This window comes from Pyrus communis, chromosome 5 (assembly GCF_041283825.1).
Source record: "Pyrus communis isolate YQ-2024b chromosome 5, ASM4128382v1, whole genome shotgun sequence".
NCBI lineage: Eukaryota > Viridiplantae > Streptophyta > Magnoliopsida > Rosales > Rosaceae > Pyrus > Pyrus communis.
Genome location: NC_142569.1, coordinates 5,068,508 through 5,088,899, shown reverse-complemented (window position 1 = coordinate 5,088,899; position 20,392 = coordinate 5,068,508). Strand labels below are relative to the sequence as shown.

The window sequence follows — 20,392 nt, the reverse complement described above, 5'->3', positions numbered from 1 at the left end:
AAGATCACATAGAGTCTGAGAAATATACATGTGAAGATTTTTTGAGGACCCTCCAAATGTTTGGTACATGTCCTTTTTGTGCTCACACGATGATTCCTTTTTGTGCTCACACGATGATTGAAGAAATGTATCTCACATGTTGCATTGACAACACTTTTCAAACTCTCTCAATAGCACTCATCAAATTGTTTAGACATATGTCAATATGTGTTGACAAGTACGCAACTTGGTTCGGCTGACAACAACAAACTAAGTGTTCAGCAAAATGTCTCGGTAAATAAACTGAATTGTTTTTGCACGCTTCCCTATTTGTTTCTATCTAAAAACTAGAACCTTTAACATTGAGACCCTTCAAGATTTGAATCTTGAATCCGCCACTGATTGGATGGGCAATGAATAATATATCATGTCCACTTATACTATGACCCGTACTATGCCAAATCTCACGTAAACATGCTCGTTATCGTTCGAGGTTGGCAAATATGAAACAACTTGCTGCAAAAGTTACCAGTAATCTCTACAAGAACACGAACCATCTCTGAAATGGTGAAACCGACTACGATCCCTCACAACTATCTCCCGATCATAAACCTTCGATATGAGTTTAAATGCAAGATGACAATCTGCGCAAACTCTCAAGTTCTTCCAAATCCTAATCGGGATCCCTGATGCAGTATTTAGGAGCATAAAGGCAACTGCAATCTTTTCACTATGATACGACAAAGCATTTTCTTTCTCCTCCTCCTCTATGTCCGCAAGAACATTTGCCGTATGTGGCACGTACCCTTTCGGTTTCAACAATCGCGTGATTTCTGCTAGCATTGCGTATATCTCTTCACTTTGTGGATGAGATCTGCCACCCATAGTGAACTCATAAATACAATTCCTCAGCTCAACAATACTATATCCGGGAGTTTTCCTCACCCCTTCACTAAGCATCGTCCTCCTGACCTTTTGGACGTCTGACCAACGGTGTTCAGATGCGTAGAGATTGGAGAGGAGTACATAATCCCCACTGTGTCCAGGCTCTAACTCGCGGATGCGTGCTCTTGCAATCTCCCCAAGAGCCAACTGCCCGTGTATCGTGCACGCTCCTAATAAGGTCCTCCAAATAACAGCATTCGGCTTCATGGGCATGTTCATAATGTATTCATATGCTCGTTTCACTAAGCCTGCCCTGCCTAACAAATCAACCATACAACCATAATGTTCTATTCTCGGTGCAATTCCATACTCCTCTCTCATCATTCGAAAGTACTCAAAGCCTTCATCAACCATCCCACAATGGCTGCAGGCATACAATACGCCGACAAAAGTGATCTCAGTGGGCACCAATTCCTCTCCTTTCAACTCCTTGAAAAGCTCAAGTGCTTCCATACCAAACCCATTAACAGCCAACCCAACAACTAATGCAGTCCAAGAAACCACACTCCTTTCGTCCATCGCTTCAAACACCTTCTGCGCCTCTCTAATGCTTCCACACTTTGCATAGAGATCCAGCAGGGCATTCGTAGCATGTGAATTCCCAGTCAATCCCACCTTCAACATATACACATGGATCCTCCTACCCAAAGCCAAAGTCCCAATCTCAGCACAAGCAGATAACAAGCTAACCATGGTGAACCCATCCGGCTCAACACCTTCCAAATTCATATCCCTGAAAATCGTCAGAGCCTCGTTCGGCCTCCCGTTTAAAGCAAACCCATTAATCACAGAATTCCAAGCCACAAGGTCCCTCTCAGACATTGATTCAAACATCTTGTGTGCACTCTCAACATGCCCACAACAGGCATAGACATGAAGCAATGCATTCTTAACAAACACCAATGACTCAAACCCATTTCTTACGACAACAGAATGTATCTTCTCACCCTCTCCAACATCCATCAACTTAGCCACGGCCTTCAAAAGAAAAGGGTAAGTGTGTGTATCAGGTTGCACGGAACTTTGATGCATCTGGTGGTAAAGTTGGATGACAGGAGCTGGGTTCTGACACTCAGCATAGCCTCTGATCATGGTATTCCATGTGAACACATTGGGGTTTTCTATTTGGGAAAATATTTGGTGTGCATAGGAAATTGGGGCGCAGAGAGAGACTATGAAGAAGATGAGGTGTTTGCCCATGTCTGGATTGCTGAGTGGTACCCCATGCCTTATGGAGAAGCCATGGATTTGCTTCAGTTTGGAATTGGAGGATGCACAGCATTGCAGGAGAGCAATGCATTTTTGGAGAAGGTGACCAATTGGGTTTTGTGGGGAAGTTTGCGAGGAGGGTGCAAAGGTAGAGAAGTGGGTTTTGGGGTTGTGAGTCGAGGTTGTTGAGAATTTATGTGCAAAAGATGGGTGGATGAGTGTGGAATGCTTTGGAAGCATTAGATCATGTTTGTGTGAGAAAAAAGGGGTTCATCTTGCTTCAACGATAGGTCTAACATACCATTTGTACCCAATGCGGTGAATATAAAGTGCGGAAGTAGAGGCCACAGATTCGCTGTTTCCAACTACATCTCTCCTCTTTCGTCACCCACATTCTCGCTATTTAAAATCTGGAGGGGCAAAAAATAAAAACGTGAGTGGGCAAAAACAAAGTTTTCTAAACCATTCCAACACCAAGTAATAACCCCTCTATGTAAAACCTGTAGACTTTCCAAAAATATTATACGTACTCGTATATTAAATCATGCTAAAAACGATAAAGCTCAAATATGTCATGCTAGAATATGCCGTTAAAAGTAACCTAACGCCATTAATTACTGTTAGAAATATTCCGTCTCGCTTTGCATTTCTTTTGACACGTCACTTAAGGGCCACATGTCTGTTGTTCCCAATTCAGTGTCTTTTTCGTATCTTTTTTCTCAAAATTTGACATGTGTAAAACCATCAACTATAACTTAATTAGAGACACAAAAGAGACACTGAATTGGAGATAGCAAACCTACAGCCGTTGTGCACACCCTCGAGTGTGCATTAGGGAGAATAGAATAAATTTATTTAATTTTTTATTTAATTTCTAATTTTGATATGATATATATTTTTATTCAATTTGATGATATTTTTTAGAGTTTTAGTTGACAAAAAATGTTATATTAATAAGTAGTTTAGATTTAAATATGAAGTTGTAATTGGGCAATAACTTTGACAGGAATATTTGATTAGAACAGTTCTCGTATCGGGTGAGGCCAATGAGACCAATGTGGGGTCAAATACAGGAAGTACCATCTTTGCATTCATGTTCCTCGAAACTTTTTGCTATCAGACATTTCTTTACATTCTCACAATCCGATCTAGTATGCTTTCAAATGAAAACAAAATACAAGAGATCATTACGTGATAGTTGTAATCACACGTCATAAAAAAAACATTATATTCTCTTGGTCATACTCAGAATATTGATTTGGACTAAAAACCACGCCTTCATGGAGAAAATTGCATGTCCACAACATTCAGGCAAAGTAGAAATATCAAAGTGCTGCGACAAAACTACATTTATCTAAACTGTATGTGACTTTTCATTACCAACACTTATTGGCGATGTCCATATGGAAGAAGAAGCTATAAGTACAGGTAGCTCGCCATGTCCCGATCTCGAGCTAATTACATAAAACGAACGAGCGAAGAAGATGAAGAAAAAAAGTCGCAGTGATCGTCGAAGTTCAGTCGAAGAACTCCCATTGAGCTGTGGTTGCAGGAGGGTCAAAAGTCTCCCACTTGGTTGTCACAACAGGCTCCCATTTGGTTGTCACCACAACAGGCTTCACCTTTGCATTTGATATCTTCAGTACATCCAGACCTTCAACACATTTCTGCACCCTCTTGCCCTGGAAAAAGCAACTTCTAAATTAAAACTCCTTTTTGGTTAAAGCCTTTTTTATTGACAAAGACTATATTTATTGAAAACGGATCATCTCCAGATCCTTTCCACCTAATCATCCTCATCAAACAATCCGGACATTTGAAATTTGATTCAACGGCTACAAACAAATACCTACTCTAAACTTTAGTCATTGTATCAAATTTCAAGGGCTCGAATTATTTAATGAAAAGGATTAAGTGGAAGGGATCCGGGGATCCCTCTCCATATATATTTAAGGGATTTTTAACAAAAAGTTCAAGGTACTGTTCACTTTAACGAAAAACCACATTTTTACACTAATAAGTCAATCATGAAACTATTCACTTTACCTTTTATTTTGTCATTATCATTAAAACTCAAAATTTTCAAACTCTTTTCATTAGTTTTCCTTGTATTTAAACTACTGCAACACGTCAGCACACTGCTCCGCCGTAGACCTAACCAACATATGCAGCCAAAGCCTTGACTTAACGATCACTAGCATATTATTACCTGCAGATTCTTCTGAGCAGAAGCATCTCCTTCTGCAGAAATGTTGTCCAGCTTGATTGCTAGTCTCATGAGCATCTCAATTAGTGTAGTTATCTGAAGTTCTGGTACTTTGACTCCATTTGAGATGGATTTTTCAATTGCAGAGACCTGTAGAAGGCGAAAATAGAATATTTAATATTCATTTTGTTAATTATCCATAGTTAAACGTATGCATGCATGGTTGGTGATAAAAGAAGAATGAAACTTTAACGAAAAGCTTCTAGTACTGTTTACTTTAACAAAAAACTACATTTTTACGTTAAAAAGTCAATACATTGAGATTCCCTAAAGTTGCCCTACAAAATTTTTATGATGCTCCAGAGTATAGAATACTTCGAAATTCAACTGTCAAATTTTGATTTTTATGTTTTTGACTAAAGATCTAACAATTAAAAGTCTGAAGTATCTGATACTTCGAAACACTATGAAAAATCCATCATATGAATCCTTAGAGAGACGCAATTTAAGAAAAACTTCTTAATTCCGTTTGAGACAACTAATCGACCAGTTGTCTCACACCCCACAAAACGGAATCCTATTATGGGTTTGGTACAATATGAATGTACACCATGGTATTTATGGTAAAAGAGTAACCTGTAAGGTTCAGGCAGACGTACCCCGATACAATGGACAGTTCAACTGATTTATAATTATATAACTAAGAGTGGGAGATGCACATCAAAGTCAAAACTTTATACTTGTAAGAAGATTCAACACCAAACCAATCTGAAGCTTGTAATGTAATACAAACTTCCAAACCATATTTACCAATTTAATTACATGATTTAACAACCGCACCAACCAACCAGTGGTTCACTCACAAATTTCAACTGGGCATTCACCAAATCACCGCTTAATGACTGTATCGTGTTTTCAAATCTATGCTTAATGGAGAGAAACTTATATGAAACTGTGAGGTCCAACATACTAATATGATTTTATTTTAAGTTTATCATGGGTATTCATAACTTTTAATTTTCTCACAGGTTATTCCATCAATTGTTTAGAATACCACCACATTAATGTGTTAGTTGCATATAAATTTTCTACTCTGAGATGCCCCACAAAGCAAGTTCTGTTTAGAAAAATGCTAAGGAAACTCTCACAAAAGTGGAACTCTACTGTTTTATATTTTTAGCACAATATTTTATAATGTTGGCATGAGAATTAACGTTAAACTGTACGGTTACAAAAAGCCCATAAAAAGTCTTATTTAATGAAAGTCTTTTTAACATTTATCTTCTGTTTAAATGACCTCTCTAATCATTTTAATCAATCTTAGGGACCCCTCTAAACCCCAACTTAACGGTCAAGATTCTACACCCAAACCCAGCTGTCTCACCCACTTTTGACGAATCATCACACTTCGAATCTAACGGCTGACCTTACTCCACACTACTTTTGTACCACCCAAAAACACACATTACAAAAACAAAAGTGAACAGTGATCAAATGACCAAGTGGAAGTTTGGGTTTTTGCTCACCTGCTCCGCAAGCTTGTCAACCTCCCTGGACACGTCCAGTATGGCGCGATGTGCGGCCTGGATCTTGGCATTCCTACGCATCTCAACGGCCCTCCTCTCGATGCTCGCTGGGTCCTCCACCAGTACGACTTTTGACCGGTCTTTGACTCCGCACATGTCCAAGTACTCGCCGTTTTCTCGCTCTTTTCCTCTGAATAGCAGCCTCTGCTCGCCAGGCTGTAACCCCGTCTCTGCCGTAAGAACCTTCTTCAACTCCCCTGTAGAGTTTGGTTCAGTCAATTTCCACGTCAATTTACCACTTTACCCTCACAGTTCACCACCACCCTCCGCCACCAACATTGCAAGTGGAGTAATCTAATATTTTTTCCCCTCCAGATTATAAAGTTGGAGATATTACTGTGAGGGTATTTTAAAGTCAATCGTCGAACGATCTTATACTTAAAAGTTCAAAGCATGACAATTAGCTTGGAATACAATCACAGCAATGCTCCGCCAACGTCAATGCATGTAATCAACTTTGTTCTCCAAATTGTTCATAAAACGATCCATTGCATTACAAGTCAACCACACACAATTATATGTTGACAAATTAAATGCATGACATTGAGTAATTAACTTGGAATACGATCAAAGTAACATAAGCTTTAGTGATCATTAGTATTGTGTTTGGTTAGCGAGAAAATGCTATGATAATTCTTATTTTTACCCCCATTTTCTTGGAAGCCAAACAGAAAGCAAAAATAAATAAATAAATAAAAGAATACGAAACGGTAAATCAATGTCATTTTTACCGAATGTGGACTGAGCACTGGCCGAGATCTCGTAACGGAGAGCACCGAAAGCAATCCGAAGCCGCAAATTCGGAGCCGGAGCGTCCGATTTCTCACCCCTCTTCTGCACCAGCATTCCTCCGGGCCTCATTTCCCACGCAACTTCCTCGTCGACCGACGTCGAGGACGGCGTCGTATTGTTGGCGCTATCCCGCGCTCTGCCGTTTGCATTGGACCTCCGCTTCATCATTTTTTGGTTAGGGAAATTCGGCTGAAATTTTCCGGGAAAAGCTCAGACGGCGCGGGGTTTTCTCGGGAAAATATCTCTCGACGGCTTGAATTAATGCGCTGTTTTCTGCCGACACGAACAGGGTGTCGTATGTGTGGGGGTTTATATAGTGTGGTTTTTGGTTCGAACACATGACGGGAAGGATTCGGATCCCATGGGAGGATTGCTTTGCGAATGGGAAAGTGACACCTGTCGGGGCGCGTCAGGGTTGTGTGGAGTGACAGCTAAGCAGTGAGAGAACTTTGCCGACAGTCGAAGGAACGATCCACGATAAGTGAAAACAAGTTGTCCAGTTTTATCGTTTACCGTTGACACGTGGACAGTAGTAATTGGGTTTCACTGTGATGGGTCCACCTTGGTTTCGTTTTCTTTGGAGGAAAAGGTTTGCCCTTGAAGTTATGTGGGACCTAGAAACTGACGGGTGTGAGTTTCGGATGGTGGAAAAATTGTGGATGAGAGAGGATCAGAACCGTAGGATGGAGTTGAAGTCGTTCGATCCAAAGGTAGAGAATGAATGTTAAGTTTCAAATATGCCAAATATTGTTGCTTAGAGTTGTACTAATTTGTATTATGAAGGGACAATTAAGGGTTAACAACTTATCAGTGAGATTAAAACAGAAGTGACTAAGCCCTTGACGAACCCTAATGTTTCTTTGTGACTTTATGTGAGGGAGGGTGGTCAGTCGATGGCTGAAAACTCCATACAATTGTGGTAGTGTTGGAGCGGAAAAATTCGGTCACTATAATTCTCCATCAACAAGTAATCTTCAACAAGCTGTAAAGTTTTAGACATTATTTTCATTTGCTATCAATGAGGAAAGAGGGAGGCCTGAAATAAAACACTCCAATGCTAAGTCAATGTTTGTTCAGGATGCTTGTAAAATATAGAACGATCTCATTCTTTTCTCTTTTCCCCTTCCACATTTGGGTGGGATTCTAGGCCTTTTATAGGCATAAAAAGCTTGAGCTCCAAGTCCCAGTATCTCACTCCATGTTCCTTAGCAGTGGCTCGTTCATGTTGGTATATTTTAGCCCCACTCCCGTATTTTTAAGATGCATTGAAGTGGCTCGTTGCTTGAGCCTTAATTTTTGCATCCATAGGTAGATTATATGATGAAATAGCTTATTATTTGTAATACTTAAACATGATCTTAGTGTAATTAAACGTGATCTTAATGTAATTTTATTTTTTTGAGGAATGAGTAAGAATCGAAATTCAAACTAATTGTTGAGGGGGTAAGTACTATATTTCGTTAAGTCTGCAGTGTCTCACACCACATTTAAAATACCCACAATGCAAATGATGCATACAATTATAAGTGAAAGAGGTGAAATTTAGAGTAAAAAATAAATCTCACCAGTCATCATGTTTTTTACGAAAATAATTCCACCGACACCATAACATTTCAAACTGGTAATACAAAGTCATGAGAAAGATCGACGATAAATGATTCTTTGTAGTAGATTAAACGCAAATTTGTGTTTCTTTATGGTAATAATTTTATGAAATAGTTGTAGTTTTATTAGCAAAAAAATAGACCCGGCTTCTCTGTCCTTTCAATTTATATACACTTGCATCATTTTTTATTTTATGCGATCACGGTTAAACCACGTCAATATTTTATATTGATTTTTTTTATAGAAATAATAAGACAAAAAACAATAGTAATATAAAATGTTGACGTGGCTTAACCGTGACCGCACAAATAGAAAGGGACAAGAGTGTATGAAAATTGAGAGGGTAAAGAAACCAGGTCCCAAAAAAATTAGCTGACGTTGATGGGTCACCTATTTCTGGGTGAGAACGACAAAAGTTGGGTTTGTTGAATAATTGTTCCTAGATATTTTCTTCACTTGGCTTTCAATTGGAAAAATGGGAAATATGATAAGCATACAAACCAACTCTTACTAGGATAAGCTGGTACTGAGAGTTGATTAAGTTGGTAAACATTGTTTTATTTGTTAAACTAAGGTTTAGATTTGAGTTTTGTTGTCAGCAACCCCTTATGTTAAGCGATATGTATCAACAAATTAAGAGGCTAAGAGCCCCTCAGTAATTCCTCTAAAAGATTTATGATATGCTCTGACCTTGAAATGAGTAGCCTTTCCTCTTCCTCAATTTTTTCACCAAAAATTTTTTAGATTGGAAAAGTTATAATAACATTGTTAATAACGATCCTCAAAGATTTTATAGTTCTAATATCACCTAGTAATAAGATTTTTCATTATAAATTTGTTAATGCTTGAAGAGCAAGATACACTAGAGATTTTCTCGTCTAGCTAAGTTTTATTTTTAGTGATACCATTGTTAAGGAATATTAACTAATATGAATCAGATGAAGAAAATGAAGAATTGCACAGAGAGAGAGAGAGAGAGAGAGAGAGAGAGGAATGAAAGAAATGGCTGTGACTTTTCAGATTGCGTTTCGTAAAATGTAAATGTTTACAAGATATGCTATATATAGCATTTTACACTTAGACAGCTCACCTCTAACTAACTTTTAACAACTCAGCTAACTACTAACAATTCTCAACTATATTTAGCTGACATGGCACACACTCACACTCTATTTGATGTCTACACTTATCAAGGAACACTCAAAAAGTTTATTACTCGTCCAATGAACAATTCAGATGTATTGAATTTGAACTTGATGATATACGAAGACGAACTCTATGATATCTAGAGTTTGTAGGCAAACTAATTCTTCATCATATATTTGACGTGCGTCATGTACGTTGCTCTCCATGGAGAGAAAGGGAGAAAAATAATATAATCTCATGGGCTTACTGATTTGTAGCCAAGACGTAAATATAAAGCCCGTAATATAATCGCATGAGACATCGGTTTTGTTTTGAAGGTTTGATTTTACGTTTTATGCATTTTGGCTTCGTGTTTTCGATCATTGGGCGTAGGCTAAAAGGCTTGATAGCTGCTGAATTCACATTCTTTTTTTTCAAGTCTTGTGACTTGATAGAGGAAGTTGGCTGGAACTTTAATGTGTAAGTGTCACTAAACAAATGGATGTTGAAGCCAAGGGTTTGGAAGTGGTAAGAAGAAGCTTCTGTTAGAAGTTGGTATAGAATCCGAGAAGGGTTCCTAACTGGTGTGGGAGTTCTAATTGTAATAGGTATGGGAAACTTGGACGCAAGTTTCAGATAGGTTTAGGATTCCAACTCAGTTTGGATTAGGTTTTGATTTAGTATAAAAAGGGTCCTTAACGTTAGGGTATAGTTAATGTGGATATAGTGTGTGAGAGACTTATGTGACAAGAAAACTATTTGTATGTGTGAGTTTTCTTGTATTCCTTTATTCAATCAATAAAGTGTGCTTCCGTTGTTCATGTTTTCTGTTATTGGTTTGGTTTGATCGAAGAGTAAGTTTCAACAAGTGGTATCTAGAGCTTTAGGTTGCGTGGTCAAATCAAAACGATGACAAAAACTGAAAGTGGAGATGATAGGGGTACTGAGGTAACCAAGACTTCGGTGCAAAGTGCTCGGTTTGAGATCGAGAAATTCATTGGGACAAATAACTTCGCTATGTGGCAGTGCGAAGTAAAGGATGTACTGATTCAACAAGGTTTACTGGTGGTGCTTGAAGACATGCCTATAACAATGAAGAAGGAGGAATGGCAGCGGCTGAATGCACATGCATGTTCCACGATTAGACTATGTCTTGGAAAAGCACAAAAATATGGTGTAATGAATATCTCATCAGCTAGAGAACTATGGGATACGTTGGAATCGAAGTACTTGAAGAAGAGTGCAGAAAATAGACTTTATCTTAAGAGTAAATTGTATCGTTTTCAGTACAAGGAAGGAACTAAGATGATTGACCATCTTGAAGAATTTAACAAGATGATTGTTGAACTTCTGAATCTAGAAGAGACGATCAAAGATGAAGATAAAGCGTTGATTCTGATGAATTCCCTACCTGAATCTTACGAGTCGTTTGTTACGACATGGATTTATGGTAGAGAAACTCTTAAGTTTGATGAAATCTCAAGCGCAGTGATGAATCATGAAGTCCGCAATTTAGACAGACAAGAGAGAAACAATTCCGAAGCACTAATGGTAAGAGGAAGATCAAAGGAAAGAAAACCAGCATTTAAGAAGAAAGGCAAGTCTCGTTTGAGAGGTGCCTCAAGCAACAGAAAGTTTCTCGATAAAGATGAGTGCGCCTTCTGTCATGAGAAAGGGCACTGGAAAAAGGATTGTCCCAAAATCAGAGCCAAGAACAAAGAGAAGAAATATGAAGACTCAGAGGCAAACATTGTCGAGGCTAACAATGAAGATTTCGTCTGTGCCCTAACTGCATTAGACGGAATAAATTATATGAATCACTGGGTGCTTGATACTGGATGCACGCATCATATAACCTCTCAACGTCATTGGTTTTCTTCGTTTAAGACCCTCACTGGAATGGTATATATGGGGGATGATAATCCATGTGCAACGAAAGGAATTGGTAGTGTTAAAATCAGACACCATGATGGTGTAGTCCGAGAGCTACAAGGGGTGAGATATGTCCCAAATCTTAAGAAGAATTTAATCTCGCTTGGAACTCTTGAAGATCAAGATTGTAAATTCTACTCAGAAAAACAAACATTAAAGGTTGCAAGAGGAGCATTAGTGATAATGAAAGCGCCAAGAAGGGGTTTGCTTTATTTGTTAGAAGGCACCACTATTGAATCTCCGATGGCTATGGTAGCAGCAAGTGATCAATCAGATACATCTTGTCTATGGCATATGAGGCTAGGGCACGTGGGAAACAAGGCATTGCAAGGATTGATTAAACAAGGGGTCCTAGAGGGAGCCAAAAGTGGGAAGATCGATTTTTGTGAACATTGCATCCTTGGCAAACAAACCAAAGTAAGTTTTGGCACGGCAATACATCAAACGGAGGGAATCCTGGATTATGTACACTCAGATGTCTGGGGGCCTGCGAAGAATGAATCCCTAGGAGGAAAGAGATGGTTCGTATCCTTCATTGATGATTACTCACGAAGAGCATGGATTTATATGATGAAGCACAAACATGAGGTGCTGGATATTTTCTTAGAATGGAAAAACACAGTCGAAAGGAAGACTGAGAAAAAATTGAAAGTCTTAAGAAGTGATAATGGGGGAAAGTATACGTCTGATCCCTTCTTTGAAACCTGCAAAAAGGAAGGTATAACACGACATTTCAGTGTTAGAGAAACTCCTTAGCAGAACGGAATTGCAGAACGGTTGAATCGAACACTGTTAGAAAAGGTCAGATGTATGCTGTCACAAGCAAAACTGCATAAACGTTTTTGGGCAAAAGCATTGAGTTATGCATGTCACATTCTAAATCGTCTTCCTTCTTCAGCCTTAAACGGAAAGACTCCAATGGAAGTATGGTCAGGACAAATTGCTCAAGATTATGACAGACTAAGGGTATTCGGGTGTGATGCATATTACCATGTGAAAGAAAATAAATTAGACCCGAGAGCAAGGAAGGCTATCTTTCTAGGGTTTAACAGTGGCGTCAAGGGATTCAGATTGTGGAGTACAGAACTCAAGAAGGTTGTAATAAGCAGAAATATGACGTTTAATGAAACCCATATGCAACTAAGAGAAGATCGAAAGATTGTGCAAGAGGTGGAGCTAGCAAAAGAACAAACTAAACATTCAAGAGATGAAGACAAACACGACAATGAGGATCAAATCAGTGTCGATCAAGAAGAAAAGCAAGAAGAGGACAGTATGATTAATGATGTACCAGATCAAGAAGAGTGTATCGCCAAGAGAAAAGGAAAAAGGGAGGTTGGGCTTCCTGCTAAATTCAAAGATTGCGTCTCCTGTATAGCCTACGCATTGACAGTAATCGAAGTAGACATCCCTACAGATTTCACAGAAGCATCAAGGAGTAAAGAAGCTAAAAATTGGCATGAAGCTATGGATGATGAGATGTTGTCACTAAAGAAGAACAAAACTTGGGACCTGGTGGAGCTACCTAAGGGAAGAAAGGCCATTGGATGCAAATGGGTGTATGCAAAGAAAGATGGAATAAATAATGCAAGTTCAGTAAGGTTTAAAGCCAGATTAGTAGCAAAAGGCTACGCTCAGAAAGAGGGAATAGATTACAATGAAATCTTCTCTCCCGTGGTGAAACATTCATCCATTCGAATCCTCCTAGCACTGGTGGCACAGTTCGATCTCGAATTAGTACAATTGGACGTAAAAACTGCGTTTCTGCATGGAAATTTGTCTGAAGAAATTTACATATGTCAACCAGAAGGATACAAAGAGAAAGGAAAGGAGAATCTAGTATGCAAGCTCAACAAATCTCTATATGGTTTGAAGCAATCACCGAGGCAATGGTACTTGAGGTTCGACAAGGTTATGAAGGATTTTGGCTACACTAGGAGCCAATACGATCACTGTGTATATCACAAGAAAACAAGGGAAGGTACATATGTATATTTACTGATTTATGTAGATGATATGCTCATTGCCTCTAGTGATCAAACAGAAATCTCAAAACTCAAAACTCAGATGCAAAATGAGTTTGAGATGAAAGATCTTGGCGAAGCAAAGAAAATTTTGGGGATGGAAATCACACGAGATAGAAAGAAAGGGCTGGTGTGTTTATCACAGAAACAGTATGTGGAAAGATTGCTACACAAGTTTGGCATCCGTGATGAAACCAAACCTGTAAGTACACCTCTGGCCTCTCACTTCAAGATGAGCACGCAGTTATGCCCTAAGTTTGATGAAGAAAGGACTAAGATGAAGGACATTCCTTATTCTAGTTTGGTTGGAGGGTTGATGTATGCCATGGTGTGTACTCGACCTGATATTGCTCATGCAGTTGGATTAGTAAGTAGATTTATGCATAATCCTGGAAAAATGCATTGGGAAGCTGCTCGATGGATACTGCGATATTTGCATGGAACAAGGAGCACGGGAATTTGTTTTGAGCGGAATGATAAAGGAATCGAGAAGTTCTCTATTGGATATGTAGATTCTGATTTTGCTAGTGACTTAGACAAAAGAAGATCTACCACAGGATATGTGTTTACCATGGCGAATGGTCCTATATGTTGGAGATCAATTCTACAACCAACTGTTGCTTTATCAACTACAGAAGCTGAATATATGGCAATGGCAGAAGCAATTAAGGAAGCTATTTGGACACTGGGATTAATAGCAGATTTGGGAGTTAAACAGCGCAAGATAGATGTGCATTGTGATAGTCAAATTGCTATTTACTTGGCGAAGTATCAAGTGCATCATGCAAGAACCAAACATATAGATGTAAGATATCATTTTGTTCGGGAGATTATAGCTGAAGGCGAGATTCTTGTAAAGAAAATTGTTTCAGCTGATAATCCTGCAGATATGTTAACAAAGGTGGTTGGTGCATCAAAATTCAGTCATTGTCTGGGTTTGGTGCATGTAAGACAGGTTTGATACTTGAAAATGGTGGAGCGATGGAAGCAGAAGAAGTCTCGAGGCGGAGTTCTTACCAAGGTGGAGTTTGTTAGAAGTTGGTATAGAATCCGAGAAGGGTTCCTAACTGGTGTGGGAGTTCTAATTGTAATAGGTATGGGAAACTTGGACGCAAGTTTCAGATAGGTTTAGGATTCCAACTCAGTTTGGATTAGGTTTTGATTTAGTATAAAAAGGGTCCTTAACGTTAGGGTATAGTTAATGTGGATATAGTGTGTGAGAGACTTATGTGACAAGAAAACTATTTGTATGTGTGAGTTTTCTTGTATTCCTTTATTCAATCAATAAAGTGTGCTTCCGTTGTTCATGTTTTCTGTTATTGGTTTGGTTTGATCGAAGAGTAAGTTTCAACAGCTTCGACGACGAGAAGTTTCAATTTTTCGATTGTTTTTGCTACTTGTGTGTTTGTTGCTGTTAATTGATGCATGGTATCTGTTTTTCACACAGATATGGTAGTTTTCTACATCTGCCCGTGATGCTTTGGACGCACAAATATTGATTGTTGGAATACTCGTTGGCACCGATATATTTGAGTTTTCTCAAAATGATGTATTGGATGATATTAACTTATCCCTTCGTTAATGTTCCCTTCGCTTTGAAACGTCTTTTATTAATCCAAGTTTAACTACACCCCCTAAGGTTTAGAGAGAAACAAGAAACATGATGTTTTAAGTATACATATAAACTTGAAAATAATTAAATATTCCAAATTTATATTTATTCATTTTGCGGTAGAGCTTGTATTGGACTCCGTATGCGGTGCACTTTCTGCGTGCTGAAGGGTTTACATAGTCTGTTGTCTGTGTTTTTTCATTCATATGGATCTGCTGTTTGCTCTTATTGTTTATGGGTTCACTATTCAGAGCTTCACGTTTGAAGAGTAGAATGTGAAGTTTAAACGCAGTGATATAGCAATCAGAGCTTGTTGGATAGTGGCCAAATTAGGCTAGGAAACAAAACAATATTGATGAGGGAACATCATGATGAGGATTATGTTTCCTTGTTTTGTGGCTTGTTTTGTGGCTTGTTTTGTGACTTACTTTGCTCCTTGTTTTGTGGCTTTTTTCAAAGCCATAATTATTTGGCTAGGTATTAAAAGGAACGGATGGAGGAAGGGAAATCATCCAAGGAAGAGATGTAAAGCATCCAAAGAGATGGTGAGCATTTGGCTCTACCATGGGCATGGGTGAGAGAAATCAAGAGAGCTAGAGTGAAAGATCTATTGTGAAAGAACTCTTGGGGTAGAGTGAGGCTCTTGGGAAAATTCTGTGAGTGGGTGTACAAGGGTTATGGGATTGGGTTATGTCGATTTAACTCATGTGTAACTTGTACTGTTTTTCTCATAGTGAAGAGCAATATCTCTCCGAGGACGTAGGCAGGTTTTTGCCGAACCTCGTAAATTTTTCGGTGTCTTTATTTCTTGTATTTTAAACTATTCAACTGTGTGTGATTTTGGTGAGGTTGTAATCTGAATCTCGGTTCCGCACTAACGAACGGACCAAGGCACAACAGAGCTTTATTCAACCCTTTTGATCGTGAAATGGTCACTTGGAAGAGGCCTGAGAAGGTCACCACTTAAACATATAAGAACTACGTGCCAATTCCTTTCCAGCAATCTCTGTTCAAAAATATGAATATAATGATTCACATTTGTAGACACAAATATACAATAGGTGTCTGTCTAATTTTGTTTGAGACAAAATTCCCCTATACTTGATATTCGAGATTCAGAGTGAAGTTCACTTGCATTTAATAACTTTTGTGTTTCCTAGTTCCTTTGCTACATACTGTTATTGTGCATGAAAACAAACGATTGATGGATACCGAAACTCACACAGAGGCAAGACAACACAACTACGTAAGTGTATTCGCTTGATTTCTTACTTTTTCTAAGGTTTTTTTTCCTAGTTGTTGCGCATGAAACCATCTTTGTGCAGATTCATGATACTTGAGTCTGTGTCTTAGACCTGTAAGTCTTTTTGTGATGAACATTTTTGTCTTTCGAATTTGGGCTGTGCGAATTTGGCATTTCGAATTTGATGAATTTACCCTGATTCTATTTTTGTAACATGAAAAGAAAAGAAAAAGAAGGTTATTGAATTCCACATCTCCTCTGTGTTGAATTGTAATCTTATTTTGGCCCAAGACAATTGATCCAGCCCATACACAAAGAAAGATCTACGCACATGCTAGAGAGTTCTAGCAAAGTTCAAGTTGGTGGAATGCATGCATAAATATCTAAGGTTTTTTGTAGAAAGATCTAGAATCTTGTAAAAATGTGTGGTTGTTAAGCATTAGCTAGAAAGTTCTAGCAATGCCAAAGTTGGCAAACCTTGCCTATGAATAGGTGAGGTGCTAAGCTATGTGATGTAAAAACCAAGAGAGCAAGTAGTGAGAAGTGAGAGTGCCAAGTGAGAAGTGAGAAGAAGCAACAAAGCTTCTAAGAGTGTTTGAGTGTTTCCTCTTGTACTAAGTTTGTGAGTGAATAAAAATCTTGTGTAATACTTTGAGTATTATTTCTTTCTCTTGCCTATCAATTCCGCTGTATTACATTCTTCTCTGTGAGATAAACATCTCCAAAGTAGTGAAGTCTTTTTAAGCCCCAACACTCTGGACCTACATTTGTGATCCCTATTCTTTTTATCTCTTTACAGTTCATTCAGAAGAGGAGACTCGATGGTTTTGAAGATCATTTCGTCTCCGGACATAAAAAAAAAACAGGTAACAGAAACATTAGAATGGCCTTTGAGAAGGATGTTCTTGGTGATAATCACATTATTAGCTACTTCTGTACCTTTCCCTTCGCAAGTTCGTGTTTTCGGGTTATTTTTCTTTTCCTTTCCAGATGCTTAATTATGACTAGTTTCCTTCCAACTCTGTCATCACCAGAATCCAAGAATCCAACTTTGAACACATTGCGGATCTAACACTTCGAAAAGTCCTCCGGTGAAAGCTACCAGTCAATTCATCAAATGAAATGAATCTAGGAAAAGTATTCTGGAGCATATAAACCTCGGATCCTGTTTATCATGAACCGCATGCATGTCACATTGTCTATAATGACAAAAAATACAGAAAATGTAACACCCAAAACATTATTGTTTAATCTATTTTTTGCCATCTTGCTTTGTTTGATTTCATATTCGTGAATCTCCTTATGGTGTCAATCTTCTTCTCTTAAGCCTCGTTTAGTACAGATACAGATTATTAAATTAGAATGGATAGCTCTCTAAATCTAAATCATATTGACAGTCGAAGAGAATGATTTTTCATTTTGAGGTGATTAGACGTAAAGAGCACAATGAAACTCAAGCATGGCATACGCTCTTTGAGGTGATTAGACGTAAAGAGCACAATGAAACTCAACCATGGCATACGCTACAAGGAGTACTATTAGTGCTATTTGGCCTAATTTTACAATCAAACACCTTGTTATCTGATTATGTGCATCTCTAACTTCCATTTGATGCTTTCACCTATTTTTTGTATTTTCTTCAGTAAGAAATTTATTGAACAAATTTGGTGTCTTTGGCGTTACTTAATAAGTGAATCAACTTCTCAATACCCATTTATGAGAATGGAAAAATTAGTATCCAGTCTCTAGTTACTAATGTTCATTGACTGAAACCTTATTAGTTTTTAGATTTTGATCAAAGTTCCTAGCATTAATGTTATAATGAATTTACATGTCAGTTACATAATTTTTTAAAATAAAAATTAATAATTTATTTAGAATTTTAATACTCACGCCTTTATTAAACTCCTAACTATTAATTTCAATTCAAAATATTTCCAAAATAAATAAAAAAATTAGAATAAGTTTGTACCCATTTTCTTTTTAAAAAAAAAATGTTTTCAATTTTTTAATTAAGCCATTCATGTAATTTTTTTTCAAATTTTTAATCTTAAAATGTGCTCATTCTTAAATATACCAATTTGCTATATGTAAAATGTACCCTTTTTTTAATATAAAATCTATTCAATTGTTTTCTAATCCATTTTTAAACTTAAATCAAAGAAAAAATAATTTACCCATATAAGTTTAAATAAAGAAGTTCATTAATGTTATTAAGCCTAATATCTTTTTTTTTTTGGTAGTTTTGAAGAATGTACCCATGTTTTGGTACAATAATTTATTGGTTAATTTTGATGAATGTACCCATGTTTATATACACACACACACACACAATAGTATATTTGTCACATCTCCGCCTGGGCCCCGATCACATCATCACGGTTTTGTTTATGGGAACTCACATGAGAACTTCCCAGTGGATCACCCATCTTGGGATTGCTCTCGTGCGCTACTCACTTAACTTCGGAGTTTAGATGGAACCCGAAGCCAGTAAGCTCCCAAAAAACCTCGTCTTCCCAGTGGGTCACCTATCCTGAGATTGCTCTCGCGCACTACTCGCTTAACTTCGGAGTTCTGATGGAACCCGAAGCCAATGAGCTCCCAAAAGACCTCGTGCTAGGTAGAGATGAGAATATATATATATATATATATAAGGCTTACAGGATCCAATCCCCTGGGCGATGTGGGATGTCACATGTCATATCCCGGCCCGGACGGGACCACTTCCCGGGCCCGACTCCACCGTAGCATGATTGTCCGATTTGGGCCCCAACCATGCCCTCACGGTTTTGTTTTTTGGGAACTCACATGAGAACTTCCCGATGGGTCACCCATCTTGGGAATGCTCTCGCCCCCTTCTCGCTTAACTTCGGAGTTCCTACAGAACCCGAAGCTAGTAAGCTCCCAAAAGGCCTCGTGCTAGGTAGGGATGGGAATGTACATATAAGGATCACCCCCTGGGCGATGTGGGATGTCACAATCCACCCCCCTTAGGGGCCCGACGTCCTCGTCGGCACACACGCGACCAGGGTTAGGCTCTAATACCAAATTGTCATATCCCGGCCCGAGCGGGAGCACTTCCCGGGCCCGACTCCACCGTAGCATGATATTGTCCACTTTGGGCCCTAACCACGCCCTCACGGTTTTGTTTTTTGGGAACTCACACGAGAACTTCTCGATGGATCACCCATCCTGAGAATGCTCTCACCCCCTTCTCGCTTAACTTCGGAGTTCCTACGGAACTCGAAGCCAGTGAGCTCCCAAAAGGCCTCGTGCTAAGTAGGGATGGGAATGTACATATAAGGATCACCCCCTGGGCGATGTGGGATGTCACATCACAATATTTATATTTTAATATTTTAATCCCACAAATTATTGTTTTTTATTTAAAATCTCATTAATATAAACAACTATAAATTTCAATTTTTAATTTAAGAAATATAGTAACATATATAGAAATAAATTACCACATTAATTTCAAGGACTTCGATAAAAAATTGAAAACCAACAAGGTTTCAGTCATAGATAAGGATGATGTGAAAATTAACTTGACACACAAATTAAACCCTAGTGTTAACAATTGTAGTATATATGTAAGTAGGAATCGTTCTAGACCGAAGATTAACTAGGGATGCTAATCAACACAAATAAGACTTAAAAACACTAAACTAGACTCTATAGACTCAAAACTGACTCAAAACACTCAAAACAACAACAAACAATAAAAAAAAAACTCAATTCTAGACCTAACAAGTGATTCTTACGAATATAAGACTTAACTTGACTCAAGAGACTAAAAGAAAACAGATTTTGACTCAAATAACAAGACTCAATGTAAGAGGGATTGTTTTTGACGAATTTAAAACTTAAAACAGAAACTTTGCATAAAACACTTTATAAAAACGAATTTGGTAAATTGAAAAGGGTGAAAGGTTAGTTAGAGGGTCATTCTCCACACATGACATATGCATACAAACCAATTTCCAGTTATTATTCCTTTAGACTATGAATGACAATGCCCCAAATTAACCGTGAAAAGCACAAATTAATCTTCAGATTTTTCTTAACTCATTGAATTGGATGGAATATGCATCGCAACCAAACTTATCAAGTTCCCTAACTATGAAAAGCATT

General features: G+C 38.1%; 2 protein-coding genes across 2 annotated transcripts; both read right to left on the bottom strand.

Moving 5' to 3' along the window:
- Positions 1–144: 144 nt before the first annotated feature.
- LOC137726833 (pentatricopeptide repeat-containing protein At4g21065) lies at positions 145–2,504 on the bottom strand. The gene has a single exon (XM_068465790.2). The coding sequence runs from the start codon at positions 2,371–2,373 to the stop codon at positions 505–507; it is 1,869 nt and encodes a 622-aa protein (XP_068321891.2). The 5' UTR covers positions 2,374–2,504; the 3' UTR covers positions 145–504.
- Positions 2,505–3,482: 978 nt separating this feature from the next.
- LOC137726697 (BAG family molecular chaperone regulator 1) lies at positions 3,483–7,016 on the bottom strand. The gene is made up of 4 exons (XM_068465633.2): positions 6,657–7,016; positions 5,866–6,122; positions 4,343–4,489; positions 3,483–3,815 (listed from the first exon to the last, which is right to left on the bottom strand). The coding sequence occupies exons 1-4, from the start codon at positions 6,883–6,885 to the stop codon at positions 3,651–3,653; spliced, it is 798 nt and encodes a 265-aa protein (XP_068321734.2). The 5' UTR covers positions 6,886–7,016; the 3' UTR covers positions 3,483–3,650.
- Between the last annotated feature and the right edge of the window lie 13,376 nt (positions 7,017–20,392).